We start from the raw sequence: 16,706 nt of genomic DNA, 5'->3' as shown, positions 1-16,706 counted from the left end.
CTTTGAGTGTTCGATGGTGAGTTTTACTTAACGGTAGAACGATATGTATCGAACGTAAATCAGCTGGAAGTATGACCGCCCTGCGAAGTGCGATAGTGTGACCGCAGCCACTAAATTCGAACTGTTCCACAGTGTGCCTGCGTGTGGGCGAGTGTGTGTGTGTGGGAAGTTACAGAGAGAACAAAGTAAAATTTGAAAAGTTAAAGCTGCAGCTGCTGAGGACATAGCCAAAATTAGACGAATCACTGCCATGGCCAAGGTTATATCGCAGGACACCTTCGACGATGTTGTGAAGGAGAACGTTGTGGAGTTCTCGATGACTCCCTCGGAGGCGAAAGAGGAGACCATCAAGCAATTCGAGGCACAGGTAAGTAATGTCGACATAGTCATTTATCCAGTAGATTCACTTTATTGACATGCTTGCAGGGCATCAACCTGGCCAACATTATCAAGGACCTGTCCGTCAATCCGCAAACCGGCCAACCCGTCATCAACGAAACGGTGGACAAGATCAAGGAGCACATTGGCCAAAAACTGGAGGAAACAACGGACCTGCTGGAACAGCTGGCCACCTTGGATGCTGAGTGCAAAAAGTCTCTAGCCCATAGGGTACTGGCCGGCAAAAATGGAGCGCACGATGCCCTGATCACCCTGCTGGAGGAGACGCTCTCCGCTGATTCACCCAACGAATCCGTTTTAAAGAAGGCCCTCGAGGCGATCAACAGCCTGACCCACAAGCAGCCGGATCTGTTTGATGCCGAGGCCATGGCCGTGGTTCTTAAGTTACTGGCCCTCAAAGTGGAGAGTGAAGAAGTCACATTGCTGACTCTTCAATGGCTGCAGAAGGCATGCATCATGCACGAAATGAACCGCCAGAATATCATGAATACCGCCGCACTCAAACTCATGAAGCCCCTTTTAGGCGAAGGGAAGGATCGCCTTGTGCGTGAACTGACCGCCGTCTTCCGCTTCCTAGTGCTGGATGATGACATTCGCGTTGAGTTTGGCTGCGCCCACGAGCACGCCCGCCAAATAGCAGGCGAGGTGCTCATCCCCTTGGTGGAACTTTTGCCGGCCTATCAGGATCCCAATGTTCTGGCTGATCTGCTGCTGACCATTGGAACACTGGCTGTGCGACAGGAACTCTGTACTGCTATCGACGAGGCTGGTGGACTGAAGTCCGTCTTCGAGATCATGAGCTCGAATTTGGATGAAGTGCGTCTAAATAGAGAGGCCTTAAAGTTGCTACGTGCCCTGGCTGGACATGATTCAGTAAAGTCACACATAGTTCAGCAGGGCGTGGCTCCTATAATAAAGCAGTTGCTAGAGACGCACCAGTCCAATGAAAACATCGTTGCCGCCGCTTTGGCCTGCGTGACTACTCTAACACTCAGAGTGCAGGAACACAGTGCCGCCTTTTTCGATACCGGCATTGCCGAAGTAATCGTGGAGGCACTTCGCGCCCATCCCAAGCACAAGATAGTCCAGCGAAATGGAGCGTGGGCCATCCGCAATATGGTGTCGCGGTCGCGGAACCAGTGTGAAACCTGGATCTCCTTCGGCGTTGAGGATCTACTAAACATTGCAATGAAGGAGCACCCCAGTGTGGAGCAGGACATCAAGGCGGCGTTGCGTGACCTCGGTTGTAGTGTCCACTTGCGCGAGGAATGGACGGGCACGGCGGAGAAAAAAATTGCCGCCTAATCGATCGCACATGCCTTTTGTATTTTTATATATTTACTGCTAACTTATGACTAGTGCCTAATTCATGCATTGGCTAACTAACAAAATCAGCAATTCTCAATACCAATCGCATGCTAATACCCAACTGGGGGCAGTCTCTTATGATCACATGGCTGTGGACTTATTTGTCCAGGTTAAAGTTGCGTAGCGAGCCGGCTTTAAGACGCTGGTTGACATTCCGGGAAAGGACGGTCGAGGATCTGATTGTGGAAAGACCCTCTTCCTCGGCGCGCTGCGCAAGGGGGTCAACCTTCTCAGAACCGCCCAATCCATTGTAGACAAAATTTGAGCCCGTCGTGACCGCCAACGCGGAACTTCCCAGCAGCAGTCTTGGCTTCTTGAAAATTGAATACTGGGGAATATTCGCAATTTGTAAATGGTTAAATGGAATTCGCCTAAATTATTGTTTACCTTTTCACTGAGATCACTGCTGGTTTTCCGTATGGTTCCGCTGGTCATAGACACACCGCCACCGACTCCCTTGATGGGCGATATTTTGGACTTGGCCATCCCAATGTTACCCTTAGTATTAAGAAGATGCGCCAAGCCGACGCTGCTGGATTTAATGTTGAGATATGGGGAGGTGGATTCTTCGATGCGCTTAATATTCTCCTTCTGCAGGCCAGCAAAATATAAATAGCTGATATTTTCGTTTTTCTGTAACTACTTACAACTGTAGGCGAAATAGTGGCACGCCTTTCCTCCTGCTTAAGGGCCAATAGGTTGCTGTTCAGACCACATGAGGCATTTGGTGACCCCAAGAGGGCGGTCTTGTTCTCAAAAGCTTGTAGCTAAAAAGATAATATTATGTTTAATCGAAATTGTGTTAAAGAAGGCCCATCATACCTTCTCCTGCGCCTGGTAAAGGTCGCTCTCCAGGTGTGAAACACGCTCTTCCAACTTGCTGCAAGGAATGAGCACATATCATATATAAAAACCACGTTTGGAATGTTGTGAGCATACCGCTTTAGTTCGATCTCCTTTCGTAGATCATTTTGCACGACCTTCACTACATTCCTGAGCTCCGTCTTTTTGCTATCGCATTGTCGCAGCTCCCTCTTGAGAGTGGACACCCAGTTGGCTAGGACATGTGGATCAGACTCGTTCTTGAGCAAGCGGTCGGCATCCGCCGAGCCAGCCGCCAGCATAGCCGATATGCCTTCCATAGCCTGGATCTGTGATTTTAATGATTTGTTTTCCTTTCGCAACACATCCACGACATGGGCATCACTCTTGAGGACGCCAATTTGCTCGACATAGCTGCTGATGAGGAAATCCTTCTTTTGCACCTTCTGCTCCAAACCGGCTATGGTTTTGCTGCAAATGAGAAATGCATCAGTCTGGTACTTAAGGCAATTTGTATACAATAGCATACAGGCACTTCTTTTGTGTTTCCTTCAGATCCTGAATATGCTGTTTTTCCTTGCTGCGCTCTTTTTCGACCATTTTCATGGACAACTTTGCATTGTCCAGCTGCTCCTGCAGTGAACCGACATCGATGCGGCTCACATCCAAGTTGGCCAGATTGAAGTAGACCCTAAATATGTTGCGGGTAGTGCACTTATTCCGGCACTGAGGACAGGTCTTTGATCTGCAAGAGATGTTTGATTTTATTGTCGGGAAAGAGAAATATCCTTATGAGTTGTTTACCGATCGAGCCATTGATTTAGGCAGTTGTGGTGGAACATATGCCCACAAACTGTGGCAAAAACCTCGTCGGCCTGTCCAAACAATTCGGCGCATATCACGCAGTTTAAGTTCAACATTTTTGGCACAATAAACTACATAAAAATAGTTATTACAAAAGAACAACAAATAAACGCACGCCGCACAGTTTGCGCGCCCAATGAAACACAGCTGACTGATGGAGATTTCACCATGCTCCAATGAGCGGAATTCACCACACCAGTATTTGTCAAGAATCGATTGTAGAAAATCACTGTTAGCTGATAGCTATTTCCACGACAAACTAATTACGTTACCTTGGCTTAATTTGAAACTTCAAATTATATTTACAAATATGCTTACTTAACCACTGAATCTGAAATGCATCTTGAACCTTAGAAAGAAATGTATGTGTGGATACTTTTACTTCTTAAGATATACTGTGGATATTTATATTTCATATTTTATTCTGTCAATCTAGCTTAAATCCAGCTACTCCGTCCGTTAGCCCAATGGTGGTGTTATCGATACCAGCGGGAGCACTGTGGCGCTATTTGCGAAAGCACACCGTGCGCTTTCGATACCGCGACAGTGCCATCTAGAGGTGGAGATGCCATCGATGTTTTAAAGAACACAACCCATCGATGTTTCTCCACCTCTATTAAAAGTCGTCAAATAGCAATAATAAATAGGAATAGTTATAGATTTGTGCATTTAATTTCGTTCGTTATTGGCGTTTCAATCGATCGTGGGTCCCAGTGAGTTAACTGCACCTGCACCCAAAGCGGAAGCTGAGCGAAAAGGTGTTTCATTTGGCGTGCGCATTTCGACACCTTTGTCAACGCTGATTCTGATTTGGTGGACCGACGACTTACACACACAAACAAAGGCGCGTACTAATATAACAGACACTGAAGTGTGTGTGGAAGGGACAGACAAACAACCGTGCGATAACAACAACAATCGGCAGTGATCGCGGCGAGAAATGGAAATGGCCAACAACATGGTCAGCAGCAGCAACAGTGGCGCTGGTGGGAGCAGCAACACCACCTCCTACGGCAACAACAGCTACAACAACAGTGCGGTGGACAGTGGTCACAGTTCGCACAGTGGCGTCGGTGGCGGGGGCGGCGGTGAGGGCACGGGAGCGCGCCTTCGAGATGTTTGTACCATCCTGAACACTGGCCCCGCCGCCTATCAAATTCAAACAGGTGGCTGTGCCTACGACCACATCATCGCCCTGATGAGAAACCTTGATCTGCAGGACGATGGCATCGTGCTTAACTCCAAGATCAAGACCATCGAAACGGACTTCTGCAACATAGTGCGCGACGAGTCGATGCTTTGGTATGTGTGCCGATCTCTACCGTTTGGTTGGTTCGTCCATTGATGATTAATCATATCATAAGTAGTGTGTTTATTTGCCACCTCTTTTCTCATATATGTACATATGTATGTAAATACCCGGCGTAGGTACAGTGCGGTGCGATAGCATATGAACAAGGCGAGCTCCCAAGCCCATCAAAGACACCATGTGATAACAAGACTTGATGCATGTACATATCTGCCTGGCGAAAACCGATCCTCATTGTAATATGTATGACTTCCCATAACAAGTAGCATGAGTAATTGGTTAAATTTGGGAGCTTGTGGCGTTCGCCCATAGGTTACCACAGGTTCTATAAGTTATACTACGAATGAAATGCTCGATTTTGGGACGAACATTCGTGTATTTTGCCCACCAGAAACCGAATCACTAATCAGCTTCAGAAGTTAATTTGTTTTTACGCTTTCACCCTGAGTTTGGGTTCTTAAAGTACAACTTTGTAACCTTTATTCTTACTTCATTACTTTAAAGTCCGAAAAAGTATTTGCGAGCTTCGGCATATATGTACATACATTTCAATTTTATTAAATGTCGCAAAATCGATTTATAAATCTGAAAAGCACTTTATTTGTGTATATGTATGTGCATGCACGAGTTCGTTGTTTGCGGCCAGGTTGCTCGAACGTCAGCGTGTCTTGAAAATTTACAACTTTTCATACAAATAAAGACGGGCAGAGAGACATCGGCGCCATCGAATCATTTCAAAGTGAACATTTTTCCCTCCGATTCGCACAGGCTCATGCTCGAGTTAATTGCTGAACAAATAGTTCGCAGCTTGGGCTTATCAAACGATGCTGCTTTTCGTTATATCAGCGGGGGTGTTAAACACAGTTGTAGTGCAAACTTTAACATTAAAAAGTAGCAGTAGACTTGATTATTATTACAGACAAACTAATAAAGGAAAAGTAAATAAACTAATTGTATTTGCAATTTTCAGTGAGTCAATGGAGTACCTAAACGACAAGGCGCTCAGCGATGGTGATACGGCGCTAAAGTTCGCCCTGCTCTTCTCGTCGCGAAACTTCGACGCACTGGCCATGAAAGAGACAAAGGTGCGCAGCGCCATGCTCAAGATTCTGGAGACAAACTTCCTCAACGCGGACGCGTATCGGTTGCACGACAAGAACCGACTGTACAACTCAATCACGCTGCTGGGTGAATACTATCACAGGGTAAGGCTGGCGGATAATACCCCTATTACCATTTTGGGTGAGTCCCTGCTGGACTTGCTTACCCGCGAGCTCAACGATACGTCTGTGGTGCTGGGCACTCGGATTGCCCGCCTGGTGCTTTCACAGATCACCCTGAATGGGGAGATCATGCGCAAGCGGCACAAGGTCGAGATTGATTTACTGCTCTTCCACGTTCGCCGGCATTTGATCATGCAGCCCGCGCTGACCGCTAAGGTGAAGGCCATGCTACTGATGGTGCTGGACCTCTTTTACAGCCACTTTAAGCATATCGGCCACGACCTGGAGGCAATGTACACCAACTTCTTAGTGGTGGAAGATGGCGAAGAGGATGGGGTCAACAATAACGGTTCCGGCCCCCAGGATCTCGCCGAAGCTGGCCGCTCACAGCAGCTTCAGCATCAACAGTCAGAGAACGGCAGCAGCGCCAACACGTCCGGCCAGGATCAAGATACCTTTGATCCGCGGCCGACTGCAAAAAAGTGGAGCGAGCAGGTGTGCGAGGATTCCTTTTGTGAAACTGGCTACGGTGAGGAGGATCAGGGCGACGATAGATACTCAGAGTCTGGACTCTCGTATCCAGTCAACAACCCTGCTTCACTCGGCCACCGTCGTCGCGGATTTCAACCTCGCCAAGTGCCGCGTCCATTGAAGTCACATCAATCACAACAGCAGCAGCACCAACAGCCAGCCAGCATAGAGTATGTACTAAACTTTTACTATATAAGTGTAATACCATTTATAGCTCATAATCAATCGCAACTTAACATACATACGTTTAGAAAAAGTTCTATGACTGATAGGAATCTTTTACTATGATGATTAATTTACATACATATATAACATATAACAATTTATTTATAGTATTGCAATTTATTTATAGAGACATATCCAAGATTGATTCAAGTCCTTTAAGTAAGTCAAGGATAAAATATTTAATTAACACGTATAATTTAAAAATGTCCTAAATCTTAGTTTACATTTCGTTAATTTTGATTTGAAACAATCGAAAATTTTATATGAGCTGAGTTTCGAGCATTTAAGTTTAATTAAGGAATTTAAAAAACTTTATTTTATTTAATATATACAAAAGTATCGTTTAAAAAACAAGAACTTTTATATTTAATTTATTTTCATTTCATTCTACCGATATTTATTTAACGACAAAATATTAACCACAAATTTTTGAACAGCGCCAGCTCCGACCAGTATCCATCCATGGCCAGCAGCGAGGATCGGGACGAGAGCAAGCCGCTCCCTAGCTGGCGGAAGACACGCTTCAACCGCCATCACGACGGTGACCAGAGCAACGGACGGTCGCGCGACCAACAGCGGCGGTTCAGCGTGAGCTGCGACGATGACCACCACAGTGTGCGCAGCGAGGGAGGCGGCAACCTGCGACTGTACAGCATCCACGACAGGAGGAAGCACTCGCAGGAGCGCATCGAACGCAATATGACTGGCGGTGGCAACTATAATAGTATAGTCAACTCGAATTGGGATCAAAGGGATCGCGATGATCGCAGTGAGCGCTCTTATATTAGTAACTACGAGCGCGGAAACAACTATAAGCGAGGTGGGCGATTCAACAACCGCAACACCTACGACAAACCGCCGCGATTCCAGAAACAACAACAGCAGCAACAACAACAACAGATGCAACAGCAACATCAGGGCGGCAACCATAAGATACACAGCGATACCTGGCGGCGCTCCAACAATGCTATAAACAGTGGCTACCAGGACGAGAACTGTGCGTACAACTCGAATGGTCCGGAATCGAATAGTCGCAGCTCCTCCAGGGCTCGCACTCTGCCGAGGCCGCCAAAATCACAAATGGATAAATCAGGCGGCTATAGGTACAATCAGAGCCCCACACATGCAGGCGGTGGTCCTCGATTCCCACGTTACAGCAGCCAAAGCAGTTTGGCCAGTGAAGCGTCTAGCTCGTTTGATCGTCGCCAACAGACATCGCCACAAAATCCACATCAGCATCAGCGCCATCGCCATTTCACACGCCGCTCCCAGCCAGACATCTATCAGCCGCAGAACGAGGAGAACTGGAAGGGGCAGGTGGATAAGGAGCAACCACCAACCGGAAAGGAGGAAAGCGAGCTGGTGCGGAATGCCCAGCAGACCACCCAGTACATGAACTATTTGTCGGCCCAGAAATAAGTTTATACACTTTATGAAGTCATCCACATGTACTAAAATTGTTTTTGAAGTCCGTTTAGAAGTTATTTGTTCCACCCCCGCATTGTTTCGCCGTCGTATATGTTTCCTAATGGATGTGTATATCCACGTAGACTGTTTTCATATTATTTTGTCTTCAACTAAGCTCAGATGTTAAACCAATACAAAGCAATTTAGACCAATCACAAAGCAGATCCAACTCAAATCCAGGCTCAAAGAATATTGGAGCCACTAAATTTGTAAATACCAATTATATATGTATATGAATGTCTTGTGTAGTCCCCACACAACTACGCCACATAAACACTCCCACACAAAATACAGTCACACACACTCATTTTTATATTTATATATACAAACTGTTTAGAAACTAAGTACAAAGTCAATGAAACAACACAAATAATCCTATTTCTATTGAAAAGTAAAACGCCTGTTGGTGAAATGTTAAAAGCATGTTGAACATATAAAAATTTGTATTTTTAGCTAAATATATACTTATATATTAAATGTCATGTTATAGTGCAGGTTCAGCCGATTTATTAAACGAATTATACAAGCTTACGTATTTTTAAAGCAAATTTTGTGAGGCCCTCTGTTGGAACAAAAAAGCCAAGCCGGAGTGCAGAAGGAAACATGAATTGTAGAGTTATACGAGTAGTCTTATATAGATACTTAATCCTCCTTGTTTAGGTATAATCAATATGTTCGCAACATGCGTAGGTTCAAAACACTAATCAGCATATAAATAGCGCCTAACACATTTTTAATAAAACAAAAAAATTACATTATCATTAATTAAACATTAAAACAAATTCTTTTGAAAGCTTTCAACGCTGCGAAGGAAATCACCGCAGAATCTCAGTGCGGTACATCACTTCATTGGCTGGATGCATTTTCCCAATCCTTGTGGGTGACTCCTCCATCTTCTGCAAGTCCACTTTCTGTGGGTAACTTTCTGTTGTGTATATTTTACAACTGCGAGCAAACCACTCGACAGAACTAGGAGAAAATCAACACCAGTTCACAATTTGTTTCGTAAATTTCGAATCCTCACAAGCTTTAAGAACGCAATTTTTATCAATCTCTCCATTTTGAAGGCAACTGGTCCGTTTTAGATACAAAATCCACAAATCCAGATTTCTGTTTATCTTACCCATTGATCAAAGTATTTTTAAGCTCGCCTCTAGTCACAAAAATCTATACTTTCCCAACATTTATAAAGAGTTGCATACTTAGGGGCAGCAAAAAGCAGATTAACTTATTTATATGTATATGGGGACTTTTATTTGTTTATAATTTGTTGGCAGTCAACACAAAGTTATCAATTTTTCGCTTGATAGAACTAGTTGGGGACAAATCATGGCTTACTGATAAGCGAACTTTAGACAAATACATAAAAATATAAGTCCAATTTATTTCAAAAATATAATAAGACGTACATATTTATAACACTGATTCATACAATAAGGCATAAGAGATTTAAGATATCAGGAGCAACATTGATCGGCTTGGTCACGTGGGGTGACCACCAGGACTTCGTAGGTGTTTACGTTCACCTCTTGACCACGATGCGGGATGTACATGACCTTGTGGGAAGGATGCACCTTGCCCAGACGCAAGACACCCTCGTAAAGACCGCGACCCGTGTAGGTGACCTCACCCAGCTCGGAATAGCCCGTGTTCAGGGCATCCCGCGGAAAAGTTCCATGCTGTCCGGGCACCCACTTGTAGTCACAGTCGTTGAGCACCAGGATCTCGACATCATCGGTCAGAGTTCGGGCGCTACAGCTGTGCGAACCGAAGGCAGCCTTCATTTCCGGTACATAAGGAGCAGGCAAGAGATCGTCGTGGTAATATCCTCTGGCCACATACGTGGGCAGTCCGTCCTCGTTGGTGCCACACTGCACAGCTCCCTCGGGCGGCAGGTGGGCATCCGGTAAGCTGTCTCTGTCCAGATCAATGGGCACCCAATCGATGGCCACCTTGGGCAATTCGGTGTCATCGAACTCCGGGCCCTCGGCGAAGTTAAGGTACAATCGGTGCACGCGTTGTCGGTCGCATGTGCATCTGCATTGGGGGCAGGTCCTAGATCTATTCAGCCATCGAATGAGGCAGTCCTTGTGGAATACATGACCGCACCGTGAGGTTGAGAAAATTATGTCGTTGGCCCGGAAAAACTCGTTGCAAATTGCACATAAAATGTTCAGCGAAGGTGATGAGTCATTTGTGGGTGCAGTTTCTGTGACTTCTCCGCCGGTACCTTCCATTTCACTACTATTACTCTCCATAACTACGTCCCTATGGATACTGAGCTTTGAATATGTGTGTCTCTATTCTTCTATTCCAAATCTATTTCACAACAATGAGCGGAAAACAAAGCGACTCAACTTTCCTGCTTAATTAGAGATGGCCTTTGGAGAATACAAAAAATACTAGAAATACTGTTATTTTAATAAGTTTGAATCTTGATTTGAAAATAATCGTTTAAAAAGCTTATGGCATTTCTAAGCTTAAATTGCAAAAACAAGGATAAGTAAGTAAAATTTATGTTAGCATCTTAATTTTAACTTTGTTTTGGCTATGTTAATGTAGTGTGCTATCAATTTGTGGTTCTCTACTGGATCATGACGTTGTATTAAAGTAACGCTTAAAACCTGCATAAAAACTTTATTTTTAATTTGCAAAGACATTACTCATTAACTTTTCTTGAACTGAGCCGTCTGGATAAAAAATCCACTTTCCATTTCTTTGCTTTTACCATCCATATCTGCGTCCCTTTAGACACTGAGCGTGGAGTATGTATGGCTCTTTTCTTTTATTTTACAAGTAACGGATACGATTTTAGAGATGGCCTTCAGAGAGTGCGAAATACTGTTATTTTTAAAATGGGTATAACGTTTGATTTCAAAGCTTAAAATGGGTTTTTAAAAATTAAGTCTCAAGGTTTCAGAACAATTTTGTTATTTAAAAATATATGTATATGAATCTTACAAATATATATATATATATAAATTTGGAATTTTTAGATAAAAAGAAGTGAAAGGGGCACATGTGTTCAATGATATTTTCAAATTTTGTTCAGTTAATTTTTAACAGAAAAATTTATAAATATTTAAAATTAGCTATCGATAAATGGCACTAGGTACCCACGATAGTCAACCGATCTGGCAACGACGCTCGGTACGTGGCTTCGGGACACGGAAAACAATTTTACGGGAAAAGCTAAACAAATTATGTACAATTCGCAATAAATCCGAAAATATATAAGGGCAAAAACCAGACGGAGAATAGGAGCACAAAAGGCAGCATGAACTGTAAGTGCCAAGTACCAGATACCCGTTTGTTTTCCTGTTCACCCGTATCCTTTCACTTTTAATTGCTAAGTTCAACATACAACTACAAATGGGTATTCAGCTGATTTACAGCTAGTGCTGTTTCTCAATGGCCAAAATTAAGTTTCCCCAACATGCCGCCACTCCAATGAAAACAAGTTAATGTGCGCATAATATGCAAATTTTCTGTTTGTTTTGGTTTGCCAAAATACAAACATATGTACGCAAGTACATAGTACATATATATGTTTGGCACACACACTGACGCATTAACTGCGCTCTTTGTTTGCCGCCTATGAATAAACGCCAAAAAATGCGTACGAAATTATGCCATTTGTTGCTTTTTAGCTGTGCTTTGTGTACGTCAACAAAGCGTTATTATATAAACAAATACAAAACGGCAATCAGCTGTTTCTAACAAGAAATAAACGGTTGAATAGTCTTGCCATTATCATTGTTTATTGGTTAAAATATTTGAAAATTATATGCTTTGCCATAGATATATGAATGTATGTACAATGGCCATTTCACTATTAAACGAAATTATTAGAACGGCTACTTGAACTCTCTATCTGGTGCTCTCTTGTGCCTTCATTCAAGCCTCTCTTTTGAGAGCTTAGATATGCACATAATTGAAGCAAATATTGCATCATGCGTTTTGAGGATTCCCCTCATTTATTTCCCTTTATGTATTCATTTTCAGTATTACTTAAATATGATTCGAATGAATGTTATGAACGTTTAACGAAATACAATCTTTATATATGTACATATGTATATGTTCGTGCATATTCTAAAGAAAAAGATTAGGGAATTCTTGCGATTTCCTGGAACTCTCTTCCTGCACTCTCTTCGGAGAACGGAACTAGAGCGACTATTGCACCATGCGAAGCTTCCAATTTCATCATCCTCATGAGCGGCTATAAAAGCAGCGACTCTGGCTTCTTCAATTTCATTTCATCATTACGATGCAAGCAGTTAACACGCGCCAGAAGACTAATGCACAACTAAGCCAAATGGGCGTAGGATAGGTCGGGATTTTACCAGCAGTCTCCAAGCGACAGCACCTTCTAACCGGCCGCACTTGCTCTCTATTACTTGCAGAACTCACCAAACATCAAGCATCACCATCGACCTGCACACTCACACACAGATCCCAATGATTCCAAGGATACAGTGAGACAACCGATAATTAGCAGCACCATGAATAACATACAGAGCGCCCCAAATGGCGTGGCCGTGGGCGTGGGCATCAAATCGGCCCGTAGCAACATTTTCAACGTGGACGGTCTTCCGCAGCAGATGGCCGCCTTGAGTGTGGACTACTCCAGCATCCGGGGCAAGGATGTCCTGGTGCAGCCCACAGAGGAGCAGATTGAGCTGCTACAGAAGAGGCTGCAGGACCGCATAGCCGACAACTGCGGGGAGACCATATACGAGATTGGCGTAGGCGAGGGTGAGTCCAACAATGCCTAGGTTTCCTTACAAAAAACCACATGGACTAACCCGTTTTCCAAAAACACAGATGGTAGTGACAGTGGCTTGAATCCGGAGCAGTTTGAGGCCTCCGTGGCCACGCTACATCTTCTAGCAGCCAACATAGATGCGGATGTGGTCAAGCTGCGTGAGCGGCGGGCAGAGAAAGGGCAATCGGCGCAGTTCCTCATCCGAAAGCATATCGAGACTACCGACTTTATGGAAATAAGGTACGTAAATAACCGGAATTCCCACCATTGCACCTTTTAAATGTATCTCCTTTTATCAGGGTGGCCGTCGTAGGCAATGTGGATGCGGGTAAGTCCACATTACTGGGCGTACTCACCCACGGTGAGCTGGACAATGGTCGTGGACACGCACGACAGCGTCTCTTCCGTCACAAGCACGAAATCGAAAGTGGACGCACCAGCTCTGTGGGCAACGACATTCTCGGCTTCGATGGTGTGGGCAATGTGGTTAACAAGCCGGACCACGGCCACCTAGATTGGGTGAAGATATGCGAGAACTCAGCCAAGGTGATCACCTTCATCGATCTGGCGGGCCACGAGCGCTACCTGAAAACCACCGTCTTTGGCATGACCGGACATGCTCCGGACTTTGGCATGCTGATGGTGAGTACATTCATCAGGTTTTGTAGCATGCCGTGACTCTTGATTTTCTCATCCTAGATTGGCGCCAATGCTGGCATCATAGGCATGACTAAGGAACATCTCGGTCTGGCCTTGGCTCTAGCCGTACCCGTTTTCGTGGTGGTCACTAAGATTGACATGTGCCCAGCCAACGTGCTGCAGGAGAACATGAAGCTGCTCTTTAAGATGCTCAAATCCCAGGGCTGCCGAAAGGTGCCGGTTGTGGTGCGTTCGCACGACGACGTTGTCCTAAGCGCTACGAATTTCGTTAGCGAGCGTCTATGCCCCATCTTCCAGGTGTCGAATGTGACCGGTGACAACCTGGAGCTTCTCAAAATGTTCCTTAACCTTCTGAGCACGCGAATGGCCGGCTCCGAGAGTCTGCCGGCCGAGTTTCAAATCGATGATGTGTACGCGGTGCCGGGAGTTGGAACTGTTGTGTCCGGTACATGCCTTCAGGGCACTATTCGGCTAAATGACTGCCTGATGCTGGGTCCAGACGCGGTGGGTTCATTTGTGCCCATCACCATCAAGAGCATCCATCGCAAGCGCATGAACGTGGCACGCGTGCGCTGCGGCCAAACAGCCAGCTTTGCGTTAAAGAAAATAAAGCGCGCATATCTGCGCAAGGGCATGGTAATGGTGTCGCAGGATCTCAAACCGCAAGCCTGCTGGGAGTTCGAGGGAGAGATACTAGTGCTCCACCATCCGACGACGATATCGGCGCGCTACCAGGCAATGGTGCACTGCGGCAGCATACGGCAGACGGCCTCCATCATACACATGTCGCGCGACTGCCTGCGAACAGGCGATAAGGCACATGTGAAATTCCGGTTCATCAAGCAGCCGGAGTACATACGCGCCGGTCAACGCCTGGTCTTCCGCGAGGGACGCACCAAGGCGGTTGGCAACATACTGCGTCCGCTACCGAATGCTGCCGCCAGCCCATATCGCCCCAAGCCCGCCAAGATGCAGTCGCGCTCACATAACGGCGGCAGCAACGGCAGTAACAACCAGCACCGCCAGCAGGGCCAAGGCAGCTCCTCAGGCGCCGGATGCAGCAAGGACAACGCCGAGGAGAAGCAGAACGGCGACAAGCGCGAGGGTGGCAGCCGACGAGGTGGCAAGCGGAAACGAAATAATCGCCCGACTCCGTCCGGCGGCGTTGGGGTGGATCCATCCAATGGCTCGGCCGCTTTGGGTCTGCCCCTCGGCGAGAATCCCTCGTCGTCGTCCTCGGCTGAAGTCACACCGGCCGCTCTCACCGAGTGAAGTGCGCCGCCTGCAAGTTTTGTTCTTTCTAGTTTTGTAAGCGAAAGTATTTTTTTCAAATTCTTAAAGATAATTGGATGAATTTATTTTGCGACCTTCTAATCTGAAGTGGCACGTGCCCCAATAAACTATTCCGTGTCCCGTTCTTGTCCACTGTACATTGTGCGAAATGACAAAACAAATTCAATATTCTTTTTGTTCACTAGACTTAAGACAACGTCACTGCAAAATGGATTTTAATTGTCTTTTCATTTAATAAACGCAGGTTGAACCAACTTCAGTTGGATTCTAAGTTCATTTCACAGATGCTACTTATGTACATGATATTAAATTATATCTCGATAAACTGAAATAGACGCGACTCTATAGATTGGAATCTTAAATTAAAATCTTATAGTTTAAGATGAGTTTAATATCTATGTAAAGTAAAAATTCTAACAATTATTTGTCGGCTGACGCAAATTAATTTGAAAGCGTTGTAAATGCAGACATTAGGTTATTTTTTGATTTTTTTTAAACTATAGTTTCAGAATGACAATCTGAAGTTCTCTTTTGTTTTTTAGTGTTAAGATAACTAACGAATGAAAATGGCAATGAATAAGGATTTCTTTGTTTCTTAATTACCTTAATAAAAGCAATTTCCTATTCTACAAAAATAAGGTTCATTCACCGAAGTTAATGTTCTGGCTTCAATGTTTATTCATCTGTGTTTACTAAAATTTATCTTGCCGCGTATATACAATTGCTGTAGTTAACCAAGTTAACCCTAGTTCTTTTTCTTGCTATTAAGCTCCTTCTTCACTCCCTCCAGCTCTTGTCGCACGTTGTACTTGAACATGTTAACAAAGGATCTACAATTTGCAAAACGCATGTCAGATTGGCGGATTCAGCCAGATTAACTTTCTTTCACTCACTTGAAACGCTCTGGCGTCATCTCGTGCAGTCCCTGCTCCCGGGCCAAGTCTTTGGTGCGGTACATCAGGGAAACGACCAACTGTGCAGCGCGCCTCATGGGATAGCTCTCCGCCATGCGCTGGATGAGCTGCTCGTTGTTGGCCAGGTAGCGCATTAGCAGTCGCAGCACCATCTTGCCTTTCTTATTTCGCTGCCGCCTAGAACTCTGTGTCCTTGTACTTGCGAATTAGCTGCTGCTTAAGCTTCAGCTGATTTCGCAGTAGTTCCAGTCTCTGTTGCTGCTCCTCCTTATTGAAATCGATCCCGGGCAGCTGGCGTATTTGCTCGCGTGCCGATTCGAAGCGTTTTTGCAGCTCAAAGATCTACAAATCAAGTATATAGCGGTGGTAGCTCATGACGAACCAAGGACTTACCTTGTGGTTGCAATCCTGGGACTCGCGCAGCTTAACGGCGTTCTCCAGAGGATCCTTTTCCACGCTAAAAGACACAAAGACGCCAGGTTATATAAGGTGCGGCACTAAGTGCGCACTTGTTGCCGACATCCGTCTATTCGGCATTGTCCGTGCAGGGGCAATGACACCCGGAATCCACATCCGCGATGACCACTCACCAGCGCACAATGTCGTAGATTATCGGCAGAATCTCGATGTCCAACTGGTCAACCGTAAGATGGCACTGGCCACCGATTCCGTTGGATGTTTGCGTCTCCTGCGATATGGTCGGCTCGAAGGGGGAGTTCGAAGTCTGGACCAGGCCGTCGGCGGTTAGGATGGGTTTTCTGTCCTCGATCTGATTGTTTGGCGACAAATCCATCATAAAAAACACGAATCGAATTTCCAGCGTCAGAATCAATAGTACCTTACCAACAAAACGTAATAATACC

The 16,706-nt window shown here is 45.2% G+C and overlaps 7 protein-coding genes across 9 annotated transcripts; 3 read left to right on the top strand and 4 right to left on the bottom strand.

The window, feature by feature from the left end:
• The first annotated feature begins 124 nt into the window (after window positions 1-124).
• Window positions 125-1,810, top strand: LOC6609753 (armadillo repeat-containing protein 6 homolog). The gene is made up of 2 exons (XM_032714375.1): window positions 125-367; window positions 427-1,810. Exons 1-2 carry the CDS (start codon window positions 251-253, stop codon window positions 1,702-1,704), a joined length of 1,395 nt encoding a protein of 464 aa, XP_032570266.1. The 5' UTR covers window positions 125-250; the 3' UTR covers window positions 1,705-1,810.
• LOC6609752 (E3 ubiquitin-protein ligase TRAIP) lies at window positions 1,716-3,509 on the bottom strand. The gene is made up of 7 exons (XM_002034370.2): window positions 3,394-3,509; window positions 3,119-3,334; window positions 2,707-3,060; window positions 2,590-2,647; window positions 2,415-2,534; window positions 2,155-2,358; window positions 1,716-2,095 (listed from the first exon to the last, which is right to left on the bottom strand). The coding sequence occupies exons 1-7, from the start codon at window positions 3,507-3,509 to the stop codon at window positions 1,865-1,867; spliced, it is 1,299 nt and encodes a 432-aa protein (XP_002034406.1). The 3' UTR covers window positions 1,716-1,864.
• A 522-nt stretch (window positions 3,510-4,031) lies between these two features.
• LOC6609751 lies at window positions 4,032-8,978 on the top strand. 2 transcript variants are annotated; one of them, XM_032714374.1, is made up of 4 exons: window positions 4,032-4,755; window positions 5,733-6,686; window positions 6,869-6,900; window positions 7,179-7,432. In XM_032714374.1, exons 1-4 carry the CDS (start codon window positions 4,394-4,396, stop codon window positions 7,331-7,333), a joined length of 1,503 nt encoding a protein of 500 aa, XP_032570265.1. In that variant the 5' UTR covers window positions 4,032-4,393; the 3' UTR covers window positions 7,334-7,432. The 2 variants fall into 2 exon arrangements, with proteins under 2 accessions (XP_032570265.1, XP_002034405.1); XM_002034369.2 differs by lacking the exon at window positions 6,869-6,900 and having other exon boundaries at window positions 4,036-4,755; window positions 7,179-8,978.
• Window positions 8,979-9,568: 590 nt separating this feature from the next.
• Window positions 9,569-10,606, bottom strand: LOC6609750. The gene has a single exon (XM_002034368.2). It carries the CDS (start codon window positions 10,464-10,466, stop codon window positions 9,666-9,668), a length of 801 nt encoding a protein of 266 aa, XP_002034404.1. The 5' UTR covers window positions 10,467-10,606; the 3' UTR covers window positions 9,569-9,665.
• Window positions 10,607-11,348: 742 nt separating this feature from the next.
• Window positions 11,349-15,183, top strand: LOC6609749 (GTP-binding protein 1). 2 transcript variants are annotated; one of them, XM_002034367.2, is made up of 5 exons: window positions 11,349-11,492; window positions 12,615-12,966; window positions 13,036-13,216; window positions 13,276-13,618; window positions 13,676-15,183. In XM_002034367.2, the coding sequence occupies exons 2-5, from the start codon at window positions 12,714-12,716 to the stop codon at window positions 14,906-14,908; spliced, it is 2,010 nt and encodes a 669-aa protein (XP_002034403.1). In that variant the 5' UTR covers window positions 11,349-11,492; window positions 12,615-12,713; the 3' UTR covers window positions 14,909-15,183. The 2 variants fall into 2 exon arrangements, with proteins under 2 accessions (XP_002034403.1, XP_032572775.1); XM_032716884.1 differs by lacking the exon at window positions 11,349-11,492 and adding an exon at window positions 12,453-12,541.
• A 400-nt stretch (window positions 15,184-15,583) lies between these two features.
• Window positions 15,584-16,021, bottom strand: LOC116800665 (protein NCBP2AS2 homolog). Its single transcript, XM_032716891.1, has 2 exons — window positions 15,823-16,021; window positions 15,584-15,759 (listed from the first exon to the last, which is right to left on the bottom strand). The coding sequence occupies exons 1-2, from the start codon at window positions 15,993-15,995 to the stop codon at window positions 15,675-15,677; spliced, it is 258 nt and encodes an 85-aa protein (XP_032572782.1). The 5' UTR covers window positions 15,996-16,021; the 3' UTR covers window positions 15,584-15,674.
• LOC6609748 (mediator of RNA polymerase II transcription subunit 9) lies at window positions 16,002-16,675 on the bottom strand. The gene is made up of 3 exons (XM_032716888.1): window positions 16,434-16,675; window positions 16,237-16,300; window positions 16,002-16,185 (listed from the first exon to the last, which is right to left on the bottom strand). Exons 1-3 carry the CDS (start codon window positions 16,637-16,639, stop codon window positions 16,021-16,023), a joined length of 435 nt encoding a protein of 144 aa, XP_032572779.1. The 5' UTR covers window positions 16,640-16,675; the 3' UTR covers window positions 16,002-16,020.
• Window positions 16,676-16,706: the final 31 nt, after the last annotated feature.

This window comes from Drosophila sechellia, chromosome 2R, assembly GCF_004382195.2.
Source record: "Drosophila sechellia strain sech25 chromosome 2R, ASM438219v1, whole genome shotgun sequence".
In the NCBI taxonomy this organism is placed as follows: Eukaryota; Metazoa; Arthropoda; class Insecta; order Diptera; family Drosophilidae; genus Drosophila; species Drosophila sechellia.
This window is presented reverse-complemented; position numbering and strand designations above follow the sequence as displayed.

Coding starts and splice junctions, on each gene's coding strand:
- LOC6609749 (XM_002034367.2), top strand. CDS start 12,714: ATGAATAACATACAGAGCGCCCCAAATGGCGTGGCCGTGGGCGTGGGC. Junction 12,967..13,035: donor CGAGATTGGCGTAGGCGAGG/GTGAGTCCAACA, acceptor CCAAAAACACAG/ATGGTAGTGACAGTGGCTTG. Junction 13,217..13,275: donor ACCGACTTTATGGAAATAAG/GTACGTAAATAA, acceptor TCCTTTTATCAG/GGTGGCCGTCGTAGGCAATG.
- LOC6609751 (XM_002034369.2), top strand. CDS start 4,394: ATGGAAATGGCCAACAACATGGTCAGCAGCAGCAACAGTGGCGCTGGT. Junction 4,756..5,732: donor CGCGACGAGTCGATGCTTTG/GTATGTGTGCCG, acceptor TGCAATTTTCAG/TGAGTCAATGGAGTACCTAA. Junction 6,687..7,178: donor CAACAGCCAGCCAGCATAGA/GTATGTACTAAA, acceptor ATTTTTGAACAG/CGCCAGCTCCGACCAGTATC.
- LOC6609748 (XM_032716888.1), bottom strand. CDS start 16,639: ATGATGGATTTGTCGCCAAACAATCAGATCGAGGACAGAAAACCCATC. Junction 16,301..16,433: donor ATCTACGACATTGTGCGCTG/GTGAGTGGTCAT, acceptor TGTGTCTTTTAG/CGTGGAAAAGGATCCTCTGG. Junction 16,186..16,236: donor CCCAGGATTGCAACCACAAG/GTAAGTCCTTGG, acceptor CTTGATTTGTAG/ATCTTTGAGCTGCAAAAACG.
- LOC6609752 (XM_002034370.2), bottom strand. CDS start 3,509: ATGTTGAACTTAAACTGCGTGATATGCGCCGAATTGTTTGGACAGGCC. Junction 2,648..2,706: donor AAGGAGATCGAACTAAAGCG/GTATGCTCACAA, acceptor CATTCCTTGCAG/CAAGTTGGAAGAGCGTGTTT. Junction 2,096..2,154: donor GCAGTGATCTCAGTGAAAAG/GTAAACAATAAT, acceptor AATATTCCCCAG/TATTCAATTTTCAAGAAGCC.
- LOC116800665 (XM_032716891.1), bottom strand. CDS start 15,995: ATGGTGCTGCGACTGCTAATGCGCTACCTGGCCAACAACGAGCAGCTC. Junction 15,760..15,822: donor ATGACGCCAGAGCGTTTCAA/GTGAGTGAAAGA, acceptor TGCAAATTGTAG/ATCCTTTGTTAACATGTTCA.
- LOC6609753 (XM_032714375.1), top strand. CDS start 251: ATGGCCAAGGTTATATCGCAGGACACCTTCGACGATGTTGTGAAGGAG. Junction 368..426: donor TCAAGCAATTCGAGGCACAG/GTAAGTAATGTC, acceptor ACATGCTTGCAG/GGCATCAACCTGGCCAACAT.
- LOC6609750 (XM_002034368.2), bottom strand. CDS start 10,466: ATGGAGAGTAATAGTAGTGAAATGGAAGGTACCGGCGGAGAAGTCACA.